The sequence below is a fragment of the Fringilla coelebs genome (genome assembly GCF_963513975.1).
Source record: "Fringilla coelebs genome assembly, chromosome: 25".
NCBI lineage: Eukaryota > Metazoa > Chordata > Aves > Passeriformes > Fringillidae > Fringilla > Fringilla coelebs.
This window is the reverse complement of record NC_140051.1, coordinates 2,007,804-2,024,989: the sequence shown is the minus strand read 5'-3', so window position 1 is coordinate 2,024,989 and position 17,186 is coordinate 2,007,804. Positions and strand designations below refer to the sequence as shown.

The 17,186-nt window shown below is 64.4% G+C and overlaps 3 protein-coding genes across 3 annotated transcripts; 2 read left to right on the top strand and 1 right to left on the bottom strand.

Annotated features, from left to right (window-relative positions):
* Window positions 1-317: 317 nt before the first annotated feature.
* On the top strand, window positions 318-4,020 carry MFRP (membrane frizzled-related protein; the record flags this gene model as incomplete). Its single annotated transcript, XM_084221427.1, has 13 exons — window positions 318-371; window positions 517-628; window positions 805-933; window positions 1,244-1,405; window positions 1,483-1,726; window positions 1,802-1,932; window positions 2,052-2,177; window positions 2,302-2,378; window positions 2,514-2,662; window positions 2,825-2,955; window positions 3,335-3,469; window positions 3,580-3,707; window positions 3,796-4,020. 13 exons carry the CDS (start codon window positions 318-320, stop codon window positions 4,018-4,020), a joined length of 1,803 nt encoding a protein of 600 aa, XP_084077553.1.
* A 1,810-nt stretch (window positions 4,021-5,830) lies between these two features.
* On the top strand, window positions 5,831-8,131 carry C1QTNF5 (C1q and TNF related 5). Its single transcript, XM_084221496.1, has 3 exons — window positions 5,831-5,936; window positions 6,692-6,920; window positions 7,418-8,131. Exons 2-3 carry the CDS (start codon window positions 6,707-6,709, stop codon window positions 7,933-7,935), a joined length of 732 nt encoding a protein of 243 aa, XP_084077622.1. The 5' UTR covers window positions 5,831-5,936; window positions 6,692-6,706; the 3' UTR covers window positions 7,936-8,131.
* Window positions 8,132-12,291: 4,160 nt separating this feature from the next.
* Window positions 12,292-15,719, bottom strand: RNF26 (ring finger protein 26; the record flags this gene model as incomplete). The annotated part of the gene is made up of 1 exon (XM_084221554.1): window positions 12,292-15,719. One exon carries the CDS (start codon window positions 15,717-15,719, stop codon window positions 14,364-14,366), a length of 1,356 nt encoding a protein of 451 aa, XP_084077680.1. The 3' UTR covers window positions 12,292-14,363.
* Between the last annotated feature and the right edge of the window lie 1,467 nt (window positions 15,720-17,186).

The following is a 17,186-nucleotide window of genomic DNA, read 5'->3' as shown; positions in this document are numbered from 1 at the left end:
GACCTCGGCATCCTCAGCTGAGCTGGATTAACGGGGCGAGGGGGAAGGGGCCTGCGGAGGGGACTGGGGCTGCTGCCGCCTCCCGGGGCTCCCCGCACTCCCGGCGCGGCGGGCATGGCCCTCGGGTGGGCTCCGGCGCTGGGCTGCCACGTGTAGAGGTGGCACTGCCACCACCCCCGCCCCGCAGCGTGCAGCACGGGTCCCCACGCCGCCCCGGGGCCCATGGGGGCAGCTGGGGAGGAGCGGGCGGTGGGGCTGGGGGGCACAGGGCACTGGGCAGGATTTTAGCCAGGCTGCGCAGGGAACCGCCTGCTGCCATGAAAGACTTCACCGAAATCACGCTTTGCCCCGAGGCTCTGGACGGCAGCAAGGTAGGGGTGGGGGTGTTGCTGATGGTCCCCGCGGGTCCCCGGGGTGCCACTGATGGTCCCCGCGGGTCCCCAGGGTGCCACTGATGGTCCCCGCGTGTCTCCTCCGCGGGTCCTCAGGGTGCCACCTGCTCTCGCTGTCCCACAGACCGAGTTTTGCAACCCCGTTTTTGAGGGCGAGGAGCCCCGGGCGGCACCGAGCTCGGAGCATCCACCGGACAAGGATGGGACCGGCCCCGCACCGCGCCGGGACGGCCTCGGTACCAGCCTGGGGGTTTGTACACACCCCCTGTCCATGGGGCTGCAGGAGCGGGGCTCTGGGGCTGCTTGGGGACACATCGACCCCGCGGGGACGCTCCCAGCGAGGGCTGAGCCAGCCGTGCCGGGAGCCGGGGGAATGGCTTAGCAGCGCTCTGCCCGCTGTCCTCGCCTCCAGGCCAGCAGCTCTGGGCACAGGTGGGCTGGAGGTACCGCGCCGACTGCAAGTTCACCTGGCTCTGCGTGGCTCTGATGAGCGCCATCCTGCTCTTCCTCATCGCCCTCCTGCTCGGCATCGTCATCCACCGTGAGTGCCGAGCCGGCAGGGGGCTGTGCCTGGGGTGGGGGACACAGACCCGGCTCAGGGTGGGAGAGGGGCACCCAGAGCACAGCCCGGGGTCTGCCCGCTGTGGGGAGAAGGGTGAGCCCATGCACAGGAGCAAGGGGGATTTCCGTGGCCGTGGGATGTGCCCCATCGGTGTGGGATCCCCCGGGAGCTGCACACCTGTGGGTTAGGTGGGAGCACAGGGCTGGGAGGGCTTCCTGAGCCCCTTCCCTGCACCGCAGCCATCCCTCCCCGCTGGGGCTGAGCAATCCCCGCTGTTCCCTGGCCACAGAGCTGACGTCCCCACATCCACCCGGTGCCCCGGCCACGGCCCTGCCCGCCCGTGGCACTGCCACCACCGCCACAGCCCCCATCCGAAGGGACCCCCCGGCCCCCAGAACAGCTGCCACCCCAACCGAGAGCTGGCTGCCCACGGCCCGCACAGCAGCGCCGGGTAAGTGCCGAGTGGGGCAGCGTTTCGGGACGGGGGTGCCCTGCTCCAGCTCATTCCCACGCTGTTGCCTCGTTCAGCCTGCGGAGGGACCCTGCGCGGCCCCGAGGGCTCCTTCAGCTCCCCCAACTACCCCGGCCCCTACCCCCCCAATGCCCTCTGCATCTGGCACATCGAGGTGGGCACCGGCCTCGCCATCCAGCTGAGGATGGAGACGTTCAGCGTGGAGGGCACGGCCTCCTGCCTCTTCGACCGCCTGGAGCTCTACGAAGAGCAGGGCAGCGGTGGCACTGCCCCTGCCCCGGCCCGAGGGAGCCCGACCAGGTAGGGCTCCTCACACCTGTGGAGCGTGGGATGGGGGGGAGCAGAGAGAGGTGCCAGCCCTTGCTGTGCCCCCAGGTTTTGTGGCAACGTGCCTCCCCCGACCTTCAACACCGGCTCGAACCGCCTGCGGGTCACCTTCGTGTCTGACAGCAGCGTGGGCGCCCAGGGCTTCAGCGCCCGCTACCGCGCCGTGGCCCCTGCCGAGAGTGAGTGCCAGGGCACTGCCAGGGTCCCTCCCTGCTGGGGCAGTGGGGAGAGCCAGCGGGGAGGGGAGGGTGCCCGGCGGAACCCCCCCTCCAGCCTGGATGTCTGCGGCTTCGTGCAGAGAGCTGCGCCTGGGACGAGCACTTGTGTGACCGGGGGCTCTGCCTCCAGCTGGGCTTCGTGTGCGACGGCTTCCACGACTGCACGGACCGGAGCGACGAGGCCAACTGCAGCCTGAAACACAAAGGTGGGCGGGACAGACCCCCGCCCGCAGCCCCCAGCCCCCGCGGCACCGGGGATGGGCGGGAGCGGGGAGATGGAGGGAAGGGAGAAGGGCAGGGGTAAATCTGCGTGTGTGTGTGTCCCTCTAGAATGTGGGGGGCCACTGACCGCCTTGGAGGGGCACTTGTCCACCCCGAACCACCCGCAGCCATACCCGCACCAGCAGGTGAGAGAAGGGGGGCTGTGGGAGCGCGGTGAGGGTGAGGGTGGGCAGGGAGAAAGGCAACCCCGGCCCCGGGGAGAGCTGGAGGGTGCCCCTGCCCAGCTTCACGGGTGTCGCCGGCTGCCCCCCCGCCCGCAGCTGTGCCTCTGGCAGATCTCCGTGCCCCTGGGCCACGTCATCGACCTGCACTTCCACAACTTCAGCCTGGAGTCGCACGAGGACTGCAGCTTCGACTTCGTGGAGGTGCACGACAGCGCGGGCACGGGCACCGCCAGCCTCATGGGCAGGTACCCCACACCCCCAGCCCTGCTGCACCACCTTGGGGCCGTGTCTCACCTGGGGAAACTGAGGCACGGGGCTGGCTGGTGGGAAGGAGCCGCCAGAAGGCAGGGTTTGGGGAGGTGCTGGTCAGCCCCCTGACCCCATCTCCTGTGCCATGACCTCGGCAGGTTCTGTGGCCACCAGCTGCCACCCGCCCTGACCTCCTCACGGCACGTCATGACCGTGCTCTTCGTGGCAGATGAGGGAGTTGCAGATGATGGATTCTTTGCCACCTACCAAGCCCGCAATGCCACAGAGAGTGGGTAGCCAAGCGGGGGCACAGGCTGCCCAGGGTGGGTTGTGCCACCTCCATCTTTGGGGGGCTTCAAGGCCAGATGGGATAAAAACCTGGGAAAAACAGCTTTTGTTCCACAGCTGGCCCTGCTTGGAGCAAAAGGTCTCTGGGTCCCCTTCTCACCTGATTTACCCTATAACCTTACAGCCGTGGGGATGGGACCTGGAAGGGCTCACCCGCACAGAGGCGTGATCCATGACCCGAGGGCTGCCCCAAATAACCCAGGGAATTTGGGGTCTCCCCAGCTGGATCTGCCAGATCCCCTGGCCAGTGAGCAAGACAAGGGTGTCAAGACATGGGAACACCCTGGCTCCCAGCCACACCCTGCCCTCTCTCCTTCCAGAGACCTGCAACCCCGCCGAGTTTTCCTGTGGGAATGGCGAGTGCCAGGCGCTGGAGTCTGTGTGTGACGGCTGGCACGACTGCCCCGATGGCACTGATGAACTGAACTGCACCGGGGTGTCCTACCCGGCCTTCGGTGAGTGCCACCACCCCTGGGTGCCCCACCCAGCACCCAGCCCCCCTGAGCCCAGCTGGCACAGCCGGTGGGCAGCCCTGCTGCTGGCACAACCCCTCTCCCTGTGGCAGGGTCTGTCTGTGAGCCCGTGCAGGTGGAGATGTGCCTGGGGCTGGGCTACAACGCCACCTCCTTCCCCAACATCTGGCTGGCCATCCCGGACCAGGAGGGAGCCGCCGAGGTGCTGCAGGACTACCAGGTGAGCTGGCCAGGGGCTACCTGAGGGCTGCCCTCACCTGGTGCACCGGGCTCACACCGCTGTCCCCGCTGTCCCCGCTGTCCCGCAGACGCTGATGGAGCTGCCGTGTTACCAGCATCTCCGCCTGCTCATCTGCAGCCTCTTCGTGCCCAAGTGCACCCCGGACGGGGGCGTGCTGCAGCCCTGCCGGGCCGTGTGCCTGGCGGCGGAGCTGCGCTGCCAGCAGTCCCTCGGCCTCCTCGGCATCCTCTGGCCCATCAACTGCAACATCCTGCCCGACTCCAGCGACCCCATAGAGTGCTTCCAGCCCTGAGCCGGCCAGAGGAGAGCAGCAGGGGCTGAAGCCACCCTTCCCCCCCCCCGAAATTGTCCCTCCTGTGCTCCTCCTGAGTAAATACCCAGCTGCTGGGGTGGCCCCTCAGCTGCCCTGGGGTCAGCAACTGTGCCCAGTGCTTGGCTAGGTCCCTGGATGCCACGGGCTTGCCCACAGCTCCATTTCCCTAGAGAGCAGGTGACATATCCCACAGGGAAAGGCTTGTGCTGGAGGGGCACGAGGGAAAGGGGCTACTGCTCCCCAAACAGAGCAAGGCTGGGCAGAGGTGAGCCAGGCTGCAGGGACAGGAGCCCAGGGCTGCCCGTGTCCCACAGCCCCAGAGCCAGCAGAATAAACAGCGTGAGCAGCTGACAAACCCAAGGAGCAGGGGACTCATTTGGGGTCTGTGTGTGGGTGCTGCCAGAACCTAGGGAAACTGAGGAATGGGTGGAGGGAGGGAAGCCAGGGATGGGGCAAGGGATCTGAGCAGGGATGGAGGGGCACAGGGGAGATTGCAGGGGAGAGTGGGCAGCTGGCTGTGCCCTCACTGGGCTGGGGGCTTGCTTGCAGGGTCTCAGGGGGATGGATGGGTCTCAGAGGGATCCAGTTGGTGGCCCCATGGTGCAGGGAAGGGATCCTGTTCCACCAAAAGTGGTGGCCCTGCTGGCTGTGCTGGCTGAGCCAGCTGTGCTGGCTGAAGGCTCTCCTGGTGGCCACAAGCCTGGCAACACCCCTGGCCACAAACCAGTGTCCAGCTGGCCAAAAACAACAGTCCCTTCACACCTTGGGAGAGAGGAGAGAGGTGGCTCCCTGCCACCACCCAGCCTGCCCGTGGGTATCCAGCTCTGGAAGGAACATTTGGCAATGTCCCCAGCTCCACTGCAGGCTCTGGCACGGGGAGGAGAGAGCCAGCAGTGGCATCGTGTTTCCCACTGGCCTGAGCATGTGGAGAAATCCCCAGCCTGGCAGGGGTCACTGGGCTCAGGACCCACTTGTGCCAGCACTGCTCTGCCCCTGTACCCAGCACGGACCTGCCACCCCCACCCAGCTCAGGGCGTTTGAGCCCACCCAGCTCCTTCTCCCCTGCATGTCCCAGCTGCTGCTGGGCACAGGGACATCCCCGGCCGCAGTCCCGCCCCTCTGGCCAGCGTGTGACCGTGTCCCTTGGACGCACTCAGCGCTGGAACGAGTTAAAGCCAAGCTGGGAGCGCCTCGAAAGCTTCTCCACGTGCTCCACAGTCCCCAGGGCCAGCCCTGCCTCCTGGCACGGGCACAGCTCTGCTCTGCCCGCCCTTCCACCTGCCTGCACGCTCAGCCCAACGTGCTGGGACTGCCCAGATGGATCCTGCGGCTTCCCCTGTGTGCCCCCAGGGCTGGCACTGCCAGGCACTGTGTGTTCTGCCATCCGCTTGGCCTCAGCTCCCCTGCCAGTCAGGGCACCCGCACACCCTGAGAGCTCCCTCTTCTTTCTGCTATTGCATCTCTCTCCACCTTGCTGGATTTCTCCCCCCTTCAGCCTTTATCTTGTTTCCTTTCCCTCTGCTGCCTGTTGTCCCTGTTTTCCTCCCCTCCATCCTGCTGCCCGGGTGCCCAGCCGTGTCCAGCTGAGGTGCTTCCCAGCCTGTGCCTCCCCTCCCCAGGCCAAGCTGTTTGCAGTGCTCTCCCTTCCCCCTGCTTACAACACTTCCGACATCATGGGATTATTTTTCTTTTTCCCCTTGTCTTGTAGCTTTTGGCTCCCAAGGCCCTTGATTTCCTTTGGAGTTTGGGAGGAGAGACGTGGGGAGGAGGGGGGGGTGGAGAGGCTGCCTCTCTTAGGGCCTTCGTCAGAGCCAAGTGGCCAGGAAGAGCCTCAGCCCTTCCACCGAAGCGGCGAGCAGCGAGGTGCGGTCCCGGACAGGAGCCGCGGGATCACAGTGAGTGGGGATACCCAGCCGGGGGCAGCTGGGACTCCCTGGCTTCCTGGCTCCGGCGCCTGGGCGGAGGAGAGACGCTTTTCTCCTCCTTTTCCTCTTTGTTGCCGTCGTGGAGGGGGAAGAGAGCAGCTTTTCTGGGTCAAGGCCACGGGGAGGGGGCCAGCGCTGGCCCCGGGGCTCGGCCCTCGTTGTGCTGCTGTTGGAAGGGCTGGGGGCAGCCCGGGCAGGGGGGTGGTCCCGGCAGGGGGGTGGTCCCGGCGCGGCCGGGGATGCTGCAGCCGGCCGGGGGTGGAGCGGAGCCGCCGGCAGCCGGGATGCTGCCAAGGGCAGGGCCACGACAGCCCCGCGTTCTCCGAGCTGCCGTCCTACCACGCACCCCTCAGAGGCAACAACCCCAGCCCAGGCACGCTCACAGCTCACCAGCTGCCAGCCCTAAATCCCCCTGCCCGTTCCCCCGTAGCTGGGCACGATGGGGCAGTGCCCACCCCGAAGAGCCCCCAGCCACACACAAAGCCCCTGCCACAGCCCCTGGCCCTGCACCCACACCCCACACGCGTCCTGAGCTGTCCCGGGGCTGCAGGATGCTGTGGCAGGTGCAGGCAGCCCTGGGGCCTCACTGAGGGGAGCAGCCCAAAAGGTAAAGGGAAAAGAAGGGAGGGAATGTCCCCTGCTGACCCCCCACACTCCCTGCCAAGCACTCCCAACCCCCCTCACTGTGATCCCCAGAGCTGTGATCCTTCTCTGCCCCCCTCCAGCCCCTCCAGGACAAGATGAAGCAGCTCTTCCTCCTCTTCCTCCTCGGGCTCATCAGCAGGTCCTTGCAGATCGAAGACAACAAGATCCCTGGGCTGTGCTCAGGGCAGCCAGGCATCCCAGGGACCCCGGGCCTGCACGGGGGGCAGGGTTTGCCAGGCAGAGACGGACGAGACGGCCGGGATGGAGCCATGGGGATGCCAGGGGAGAAGGGCGACATGGGCCCTCCTGGTAAGGAAGGAGAGATCCCAGCTGGGGAGGGGGATTTACCATTGCCTGCCCATCGGAGCACCCTCATGCCAGGGGGAGAGTCCTGCATGCTGGCACAAATTGCCAGAGAATGGATCCTGCAGAAATGCCCCTCCCATGCCACCACCACCCCTCTGGCCCTGCCCGTGGTGCCCCTGTGTTCTGTAAAAGGCAGCAGCTCCCTGTTACAGGTGAAGCTGCATTTGTCCCCATCCCCGATGCCACCCCTCTCTTCCAGCCCTGCTTTAGGAGGGACCACCAGGAATTGCATCATCCCTGCCCTGGCTCCTGGGCTGGGCTTTCCCCCAGCCTGTGAGGGTTTCTCCAACGATTTGTTGATGCTGAGCTAACTTACGCACCCAGCCCTCCCCAGTCGTGCTGCTTCCCTGCTGTGGCAGGGAATCCCTGGTGGAATTGGGACTGGGCAGGAGGGGTGGAGGTGACTTAGAGGTGATGCTGTCCCCTCCCGCCTGCCCCAGGAGTGCCCGGTCCCCGCGGGGAGGTGGGCAGCCCCGGTGTGGACGGGCTGCACGGTGAGAAGGGAGCTCAGGGCGAGTGCGCCGTGGCTCCTCGCTCCGCCTTCAGCGCCAAGCGCTCCGAGTCCCGCAGCCCTCCCCTGGCCGACCAGCCCATCCTCTTCGACGTGGTGCTCATCAACGAGCAGGGCCACTACGACCCGGCCACGGGCAAGTTCACCTGCGAGGTGCCCGGCCTGTACTACTTCGCCGTGCACGCCACCGTGTACCGCACCAGCCTGCAGTTCGACATCATGAAGAACGGCCACTCCATCGCCTCCTTCTTCCAGTACTACGGCAACTGGCCCAAGCCCACCTCGCTCTCGGGGGGCACCCTGGTCCGCCTGGAGCCCGAGGACGAGGTGTGGGTGCAGGTGGGCGTGGGGGACTACATCGGCTTCTACGCCAGCGTCAAGACGGACAGCACCTTCACCGGCTTCCTCGTCTACTCCTACTGGCAAAACTCCGCCGTGTTCGCCTGAGCCCGCCCTCGGCTGCGGGTGGGGCCGGGCAGGTGCCCCTTCCCAGCCCCCAGGGCGGTGGGAGCCGGGGCAGAGGGACCCCCGCCCTGCTCGGGACGCAGAAGCGTTCCCAGTGCCATCGCGGGGGCCGTGGAACACCCCTGGAGCAGCGCTGGGTCAGAGCTCGCTGTTATTTCGGGCACCCCCAGGGCAGGGCAAGCCGGGCTGAGTGGCCAGGAGCCCGTGCCGCGGGTCCTGCCCCATCCCTCCCCTCAATAAAGGGCTGCTCAGCTCCGCGTGTGCCGCCTGCCTGCGCGCCCCCGTGCGCCGCGGGACCCCCGAGGGACGAGGGGGCTGCGCAGCCCTGCCCGGGGGTTCCGGGCCGGGGCCACCGTGTCGGGATGTCCCGGCAGGGCCAGCGAGAGCCGCTAGATGGTGGCATCGGCGTCCTTGAGTCATGAGCGCGGCGCTGCGACCGCCCCCGGCACCTCCCCGAGGCTCGGGAGCGCGGCGGGAGCACCCCCGGGGTCCCCCCGAGGACCGAGTCCCGGCGGATGGGAGGGTCCCCATGATGTCAGGGCCACCCCGGGGGAAGCGGATTGCCCGGGGCTAGCAGAGCCACGGCTCCGGGGGTGGCCCGTCGGTCCCCGAATGGGGCTGGCGGAGCCCCCCGCGCCCGCCCCCCGCCCCAGTGTGAAAGCGGTGACCCGCCGCTGGGAAAGGTCGCTATTTTTAGCAGGGGAATGAAGAGCTTCCTCATTCCTCGCCCAAAATAGGTCCCTGATGGGGACCAGCCGGGGAGGGGGCTCTTGGCCAGCGGCCGAGCCCCTTAATGGGCTTGGGACGCTGCCCTGCCCGCCTGCAGGGTGCCAGCTGGGACCGGCTCTCCTCCTGGCCGTGCCAGCGGGACCTTGCAGCGTTCCCCAGCCCAGGAACCCGGAACGCAGCCGGACAGCCACCCCTCCCCTGCCCCGCATCCCCCGCTGCCCCCATCTGTGCCGGATGGACCCTCAGGAGTAGAGCTGTGCCCGTCGGGATGGGCAAACCTCGTGTCACTGCTCTCGGGGGGCTGCAGCAGGCTGGCACCAGCCGTGGGGACTGCGTGTGCCCCTCTACAGGCCAGTGCCACCCCAAGGGCATCCCTGCTCCGGCACTGAGGATCACGGGCACATCGCTGCAGCCTGCCCGGGCCACCCCCGGCCCGCGGGGACCTGTGGAGGTGCTGGGTGACACCTCGTGCCCCTTTTGGGGGGCAGAGGGGCTCTGCTGCAGCCACCCCGCGGGCCCTTCAGGCAGCGCCGGGGTCGGGTTGCAGCGGGAGCCTCTGTTTGGGTTGGAGATGGCTTTTCCTGTAAGCAGAGCTGCTCAGGGGGCAAACAACGCCGCAGAGCAGATCGATGGCTGTTCTGGGAGGAGGAAAGGGAATTTTCTGGACGAGGTGGGTGGGGGCTGGGAGTATTGCCTGGTCCCTGTCACGATGTGGGGGAGCAGGCTCAGCACAGGCAGCCACAACAGTTCCTGGGCTCTGCTTCCTTTGGGATGCTCTTGGCTGTGTGGACACTTTGTCTGGGATCAGGGGGACCCTCTGTGAGAACCTGAGGGCGTCTGCTGCTGCCTAGGGAGGATGAGGAATAGGGCAAGGAAAGGAAAAGGAAAAGGAAAAGGGAAGGAGAGCCACAGGAGACTGACAAGTTCCTAGTAAGCTCCAGGTGCTTTTGATGAGCTCTGCCAGCTTTCCCGAGTTAGATGAGGTTGGAGACCCTGCTCCAGCAGGGAGGGGCCAGCATCCCTCAGCCGGGGCAAGTGAGGAGCCTATATAAGAGCCAGGCTGAGCCCTCAGGTGCTGAGTGCAGCTTACAGAGGCAGCAGTGGGGTTGTTTTGTTGTTTCTTTTGAGGTTTTTGTGGTTGCTTTGAGGGTTTTTAAAAACAAAAATAAATGTCAGCACCTCTTTTCAGAGCAGCACTCGTGTCCTTGGCACTCCAAGGTCACCTGAGGGGGTCAGCAGGCACCAGAGATTAAAGAAATCAACTGGATCATGTCTGAGACCCTACAGCTGCACGTGGTGTCAGGGCATGGAAATGCCCCAGTGGCAGCCTGGTGAGTCCGGCAGCAGCAGGATGGCTCCTGCTCCACCCAAACGTTTGGTTCTGGACCAGTTTCAGAGGCCCCATCACTGCCGAGGTGCAGGGAACACTCCCAGACATCTCCAGGACTGCTGAGCTGGTAAGGAGACCTTTAACCTGGGAATGGCAGGGGAGGGGACAGTCCTTGCTCACGTGGGGGTGGGATGGGCAAAGGACCAAAAAAAAGGCTCAGGAGAGCAGGCACCGGCTCCTTCAGGGATGTCCTTGGGAGAATCCCATGACCAGGAGAGGCATCCAGGAGGATCAAGGATCAGCTCCTCCAAACTCGGGTCCATCCCAACGAGCCGGGGTGAGAGGTGCTGATCAAACCCTGCCATAGGCTGCTCAGAGAGGCAGGAGAATCTCCCCCTACCGAGACCTTGGGAACCCTGCTGTCCCCAGAACCGAGCACGCTGCTCTGGCCTGGGTGCCCTCGGTGTCCCCGCCAGCTGCAGCCCCTCCGTGTCCCCTGCGAGGCACCGCGGTCGCTGCTGTGGCTCCCTGTGCTGGCTCACTAATGAGAGCCCAGGCTGGTGCCGGCAGCAGCCCAAAGGCCCCCCGTGGTTCTGCTGCTGATCCTCACCTGCTCCCTCCCTGCCGCCCGGGTATCATCCCCGCTCCTGCTGTGCCACATCTGCGCTCCCGGCTGTCCCGCCCGCTCCCTGCTGGCAGGCGGGCCGTGCCTCTTGTCCCCAGGCTGTGCCGAGCCGCTCATTAGGGACGGGGAGCTGCAGCTGGGCTGACAAAGGGATTTTCCCAGCGCCTGGGGGCTCCTGCTTTCAGCGGGCTGCCAGAGCCGACCACCCCAGTGCTCCTAAACTGGGGTCACCCGGCAGCATCACGCTCCTCCCTCCTCGGGGAAGGGTCTGGGCGCTTTGATGAGCTGAGAGCAGCCTGCTTGGCTCGTGTGGGAGCCAACCAAGCGTGTTCAGGAGCAGGGAATACCCCGAGGACTCCAAATCTCCTGTCCTGGAGTGGCCCAGGCTGTGCAGCCCTGCACCAAAACCCGAAGTGCCAAGGCAGGCAGAGCTCACAAACTCGTCCATTAGCACGGAGGTGGTTGCATTTCCCTCCTGCAATTGCTGGCTGCTCGAGCAGAGATTGAGCCAAGTGTGTGCAGGATGGCTCCCGGGGGAGGGCTGTGTCCTGCACATCCTGTCCTCTCTGGGAAAGCTGGGCTGCAGTGGCCTGAGGTGGCCGAGCACCCTCCCCATCCCCTGCCCGGGCTGCTGGGCTGGGAGAGCCTGCCTGTGCAGGGCAGGGCAGACATTCTCCTGCTGATCCCACCCTCCTGCCCCCTCTGCAGCCTCCCCAGGGGCCCAGCCAGCCTCGGGTCACACGCCAGGAGCACGAGAAGTGTGTCAGTTTGCCCAGTTATCAGGCATCTGCCAGCATTGCCCTCCTCACTGTGCCTGAGCAGATATCTGCCTCTTTCTGGCCTCCCAGCAGCTCCCACCTCCCCTCTCTTGGTTTCCATCCTGATTGAAATGAGCCTCTTAGCTGGCATGGCCCTGCCAGGGCAGGGCAAGCCAGGACTCCTGGAGTCTCTGCCCATCAGGGTGCTGAGCCATTTTTCCAAACAATTTATGAGGATGCTGGGGAAGCAGAGAGTGCTTACAAGCACAAAGCAACCGGTCAGGAGCTCAGATCCGAGCCAGGGAGCAGCTCCTTGTGCAGCAAATGCTGACAGTAACCCTGAGCCTGCCACAGCCTTTCTGCAAGGCAAGACCCAGCCCTGTGCTGCCTCCATCCCAGGGACAGTCTGAGGCTTCAGATATGTGCATGAACATGTCCCAAACATGTTCCTGCCAGCCTGGGAGACCCCAGCCCCTCCTCCCTGTCCTCTGGTGAGGTGTATTCACAACCATCTCCTCTTGCTGTGGGTTGGCAGAGCAGGAGCTGGGGGCTGCAGCTCTAAGAAGCCCACCCAGAGTGGGTTTGGGTGTGAATTCATCTCCTGGGTGCTGGATTTTCCCTGGCTCCAGGGTATCCCACAGCACTGCTTTTCTGAGGGCAAACACCCCTGAGCCTGCAGGTGATGTTGACCCTTTTTGGGGAGTGATGGGCTTTCCATGGAGCCCAGGGGTGGATAAAGGAGACACAAACACACATTTCTCCAAAAAACCCTTCCCAAGAATGAGGCAGAGCCCAGCTTTTGGTAAAGGAGATTTTAATCTGCTCAGGATCTAGTCCATAGTGCAAAGAGTTAAACTTAAGGCAAAGCCTTCTCTTATAAACAGCAAACAGGCCCTAAACAAACAAGCGTGACTGCTACAATAATATTAATAAAAAAAAGGGCTTAAGGGAACAAACTGCACTTTTGGGGAGGTGTCCTTTCCCCCCCAGCCTGTAACTCATGTAGGGAACATTGCACCCCCTGATCCATGTGCTGGTCCCAAGGGAATGCTGCTGCCTGTGGCCAGAAGCAGGCCCACAGTCCCACTCCTGAGTGACTCCAGCTGCAGCTCCCTGACTCCCCTGCAAGTGCCTGGGACAAGCCAGAGCCTGGGTTCACACTCCTCTGGTGAGGGTTTGGCTGCTCCCAAGTGTTGGTGGCTGGAGAGAGCCAGCTGAACGAGGGAGGTGTGTGGGGAGGCACAGGGACAAGAGCTTGAGCAATGGGGAGCTCTGCATCTCTTTGAAGTGGAGTGGAAGCAGCTGAGAGCCCTTCTAACACCAATTAGTGCTCAGGAGCCTGGCTGGGCCAGGAATCCTTCCAGCTCCCAGGAAATGTGGGAGCAACCAGCCCTGGCAGTGCCTTTCTGAGCAAAGCCACTCAGCAAGAAGATAGTTCCTTGCTAGAGCTCAGCTTTATAGCCCAGAGGCATCTCCCAGCACAGCCTGGCCTGTCTGCTGCCTCTGTTTTGGCTTAAATTGCTAATCAAGAAGGAAAATAGAAGGAGAAGCATGCCAGCTGCCCTCAGGCTCTTGGCTTGCAGTCCAGAGTCAAGACTCTCTCCGGTCTGGCTCCAGCCAAAATTGGCTGTGGCGTGTGGCTGACCTCAGGCAAGCAGCTGGAAAAGGAAAAGCTTTTTGGTGCAAGGCCCTCTTGAGGCCCAGCAGTTTTCTGGAATGGTGCTGGTTGCCCAAGCTGGGATGAGCCATCTCAGGCCTGCCCCAGCCAGGATGGGATGCACTCCTTGGACTCCAGGGGACACTTCTGAATGGAATAGCTACATAGGTGACAGACAACAAGACAAAACAAAGGTACAGCCCTGCCATAACCCAAGATATCCGTGGTCCTGGTACTGCTCCGTGCACACAACTGCAGATCCACAGCACGGATGTGCAGAAACTGTGCCTGGAGCTGGAATGTCTGTGAGCTCCCAGGAGCTTTGGGTGCTCCCTCTCTTTCCAGAGAGTTCCTCCCTCTAGCCAGCCCAGCCTGGGAAGGAGCCAGCAAGCTCTGGAGTGACCCTCCCTGCTCCATGGCACTCTTAGCCTGTAGATGTGTGGGTTTTGGAGAGGATTCTCCAGTCTTGGCTCAAATCTGGGCTGCTGCTACTGCCAGGGCTGGGAGCACTGGCTGGGGGGCCACTCCTCAGTTCCCCAAGCAGGACCAGCAGCCCTGCAGAAGGAGTGAGCCCTGCAGCCTCCCCGTGCAGGTAAGCTGACGTGTGCTCGCTAGTCTTGCATAGGTGATGCGTGGAAGCAGCAGCAGCACTGAGCTCTGCAGGGAGCCCGAGTCCATCACAGCTCCACGCTGTCCTGGCAAGAGAGATCCCTCAAAAAGCAAAGCCCTGGGATGATGAAGTAAGTACCCAAAATCCCTGTTCTCCAGCTGAGAGCCAGGTTCAGCAAACACTGAAAAACTCAAGTGTGCCCCTGGCTCTCCCTGGGCCTTCAAACAGGGCACTCCTCCCTTTTCCCACGGAGCTCCTCCAGGCCTGGATGCAGCCTGCCAGGTAATTTTCTAGTGAGACCTTGGGAAAAAACCTCCCTTGCCTTGCACCAGCCCCTGCAATTGCCAGGAGGGCACAGCCTGTAACCTTCCATCAGCTTTGGCTAGGAGGGACCACAGCATTTTTCTGTGCTCTGCTTTGGATCTCAGGCTGCAGGCTCGAGGCAACAGGCCCTGAAACAGCAAAAGTTGTCAACAAAAAACCAGGTAACTCTTCCAGCCCGCTGCAGGGATCAGTATTGTGCTTGCTAGCAAGAGCTACAACCTAGTTAGGCAGCAAAAATGACCAGCAGACACCCCACAGAATTCTGCCCTTCCAGCACCATTCACAGTTCTTTGGAAGCTGCTCAAGGCAGTCCTGGGAAGTGCAGATAGGGTGATGCCCTTGACCTCCTTGGAAAACAGCCCAAGCCCCCCGTGGGCTCACAGGTACACGTTGAGGGTCTGCAGGATCACCTGGCGGCACAGGGGGCAGTTGCGCTGGTAGATGTCCTGCTGCAGGAGCACCTCCGTGCACTCCTGACACAGGCACAGGTGCCTGCAGGGCAGCAGCAGGACTGTCTTGGTCTGGTCCTGGCAGATGACACATTTCTTACGCTCCTCCTGTTCTTTCAGCAGCACCCAGGGGTCGTTGTCGGGGGCTCCCTCAGTGTTCCCGGCGCTGGCGTTCAGCCGCTGCTTCCTCGGGCCTTTCCACCAGGACGTGCCCGGCTCCTCCCTGGCTGTCTGGGGACGCTGCCCTGCCCCGGCACGGCTCAGAGCAGGCCGTGGCTGCGGCCCCTGCTCTGCATCCAGCTGCTCCTCCAGCTCGGCCAGCAGCTGGCCCAGGGTCACCCTGCCGGCGGCCGGGGCTCTGGGGGCACCCACGGCCCGCCGCTGGTCACTGCCCTGGTTCCCCATCCTGCCTCCCTGGCTCCAGTTGGTCACCTGCTGGATCCAGTCCACCAGCCTCCGCCAGGGCTGGGAGGTCACGGCCACTCCCAGGGTGAGCACGGCCACCTGGTAGAGCCGCCAGACGTCCCTCTGCAGGCGGCGCAAGGAGGGCAGCGTGTGCAGGTAGCCCAGCAGGTATCCCGTCAGCGTCCACAGCAGCCCGGGGTTGAACGCGAAGGCGCTGACCACCACGATGAGCAGGAGCAAGCCCAGGCCGTAGACGTTGACGAAGAAGACGCTGATGAAGAGCTCGGTGGCCGAGCAGAGCAGCTCGACGGCCATCTGGCAGGGCGACCACAGCAGGATGGACACGGCGATGGCGCCGCTGGACACGTGCGCCAGGAAGGCGGCCAGCAGCTCGGCCACCCTAACGACGGGCCCGGCCAGCGAGTCCCAGAGGGCGGCGAGCAGCGTGAAGAGGTTCTGCGTGCCGATGAGACACACGTTCACCAGGCTGTTCACCAGGTACATCAGCAGGCTGGTGCCGATGGCCAGCGCCTCGCACAGCTGCCGGCACAGCGCCTGCCCGCAGCCCAGCACGGCGCCCAGCCCGCGCTGCGCCAGCTCCCGGCCCCGCAGCGCCAGGTGCGACGCCAGGTGCGACGCCAGGTGCCCGGCCGCCCGCACGCCGTCCATGGCCCCGCAGCAGCCGCGCACCAGCACCAGCGCATCCCAGCACGCCGCCGCAGCCGCCGCCGCGGCCGCGGGCAGGCTGGAGGCCGCGGCCAGCAGCCAGAGCAGCGCGGACACCAGCGAGGACACCAGGAAGAAGTTGAGGTCGAGCGCCAGCAGCAGCAGGTCGAGCAGCAGGCGCAGCCCGCGGAGCAGAGCGAACAGCACGTCCATGGTCCCCGCGGGGCCGTACGGCAGCTCAGCCGCGGGGCCCCTCCGCCATGGGCGCAGCCATCTTGGCACCCGCCGCCGTGCGGAGCGCGGCCAATCAGCGGCGGGGGCTCCGCCCGGACTCGTCGCCCATTGGTCGGTTCGCAGGATGCGACGGTGGCGCGACGGGGGCGCGGCTTCCAGCGGAGGCCACGCCCACTGCGGTGATTTAAAGGGCCAGCAGCGCCCGTTTGCCCGGACCGTTCGCTGCACCGCGCGCCAGGTCGGTTTTGGCAGTGTTTTAACTGCAGAATGAAGACTGTCCATGCAATTCCTGATCTCTTTGTGGAAGTGGATCTGCCCCGATCACTACATAAGGAGGAAAAGCTCACGGCGCAGGGACACTTCTCAATATCCCGGATTGATCCAAGCTCATTCCTGGCCATGGACACTCCCAGGGATAGGGCAGCCACAGCTTTCCTGGGCAACGTGTGCCAGGGCCTCCCCATGCTCAAAGGGAGGAATTTCTTCCCAATATCCCATGTAACCCTGCCCCCTGTTAGTGGGAAGCCATTCCCCCTTGTCCCACCAGTCCCAGAGGGGGGCACAGGGATGCTCAGGGGATGCAGCAGCTCTGCTCTGGAGACAGGCTGGGAGAGCTGGGGGTGTCTAGCCTGGAGAAGAGAAGGAGAAGGAGACCTTGGAGACCCATCCAGTGCCTAAAGAAGCTCCAGGAGAGCTGAAGAGGGAGCTTGCATAAGGGATGGAGTGACGGGATGGGGTTCAGGAGCCAGGACAGAGCAGGCACGGTGCACAGGATGGGCAGGGCTTGAAACCAGCCCCCTCACCCTGGTTCCAAACAGCACAGGGGGAGTGCACCACCCGCAGTGCCATGCACGAGAGGGGTTTGTGCCAGCCTGAGCCCTGGCACAGGGAAGATCTGCACTTGCCAGCAGGATCCCCTGGGCCTGTGTGGGACAGAGTCAGCCCAGGGTCACCCGGCCAAGCAGTTTCCTGCAGGAGGTTTGAACATAAAGCCACAGCCATGGCTCAGACCAAGGTTACAGCCCTGGAGCAGGTCCTGCCCTCCCTGCTGGACCCCAGCCAGGGCGTGGGGCTGTCAAAGCCTTGGCTCTGCTGTGCCCCAGGGGATGGTCCAGCCCTGCCGCCCTGAAGGTGATGACAAGTTCAGGAAAATCCAGGCCTGAAGCCCAAGGCTTTTTAAGGAAGGAGAGGGTGAGTGCAGTGCCTGATGATCAAGGGGAAAGCCATGTGCAGCCCGGGAGGCTCCAGCCAGCGTGGGGCCACGGGGGGAAGCACCACGCCCCGGGCAGCGAGGCACCAGCCCCGAGGGGGCTGGGGTCACCTTCCTGCAGGTGGCTCTCTGAGCAGGGCAGGGGCTGGGGTGGCACATCCGTGTCTGTCTGTCTGTCCGTGCCTGGGCTCTGTCGTGCTGTCTGGCTCTGTCGCTGTGGCTCCGAGGCAGCGGTG

Coding starts and splice junctions, on each gene's coding strand:
- C1QTNF5 (XM_084221496.1), top strand. CDS start 6,707: ATGAAGCAGCTCTTCCTCCTCTTCCTCCTCGGGCTCATCAGCAGGTCC. Junction 6,921..7,417: donor GGGCGACATGGGCCCTCCTG/GTAAGGAAGGAG, acceptor CGCCTGCCCCAG/GAGTGCCCGGTCCCCGCGGG.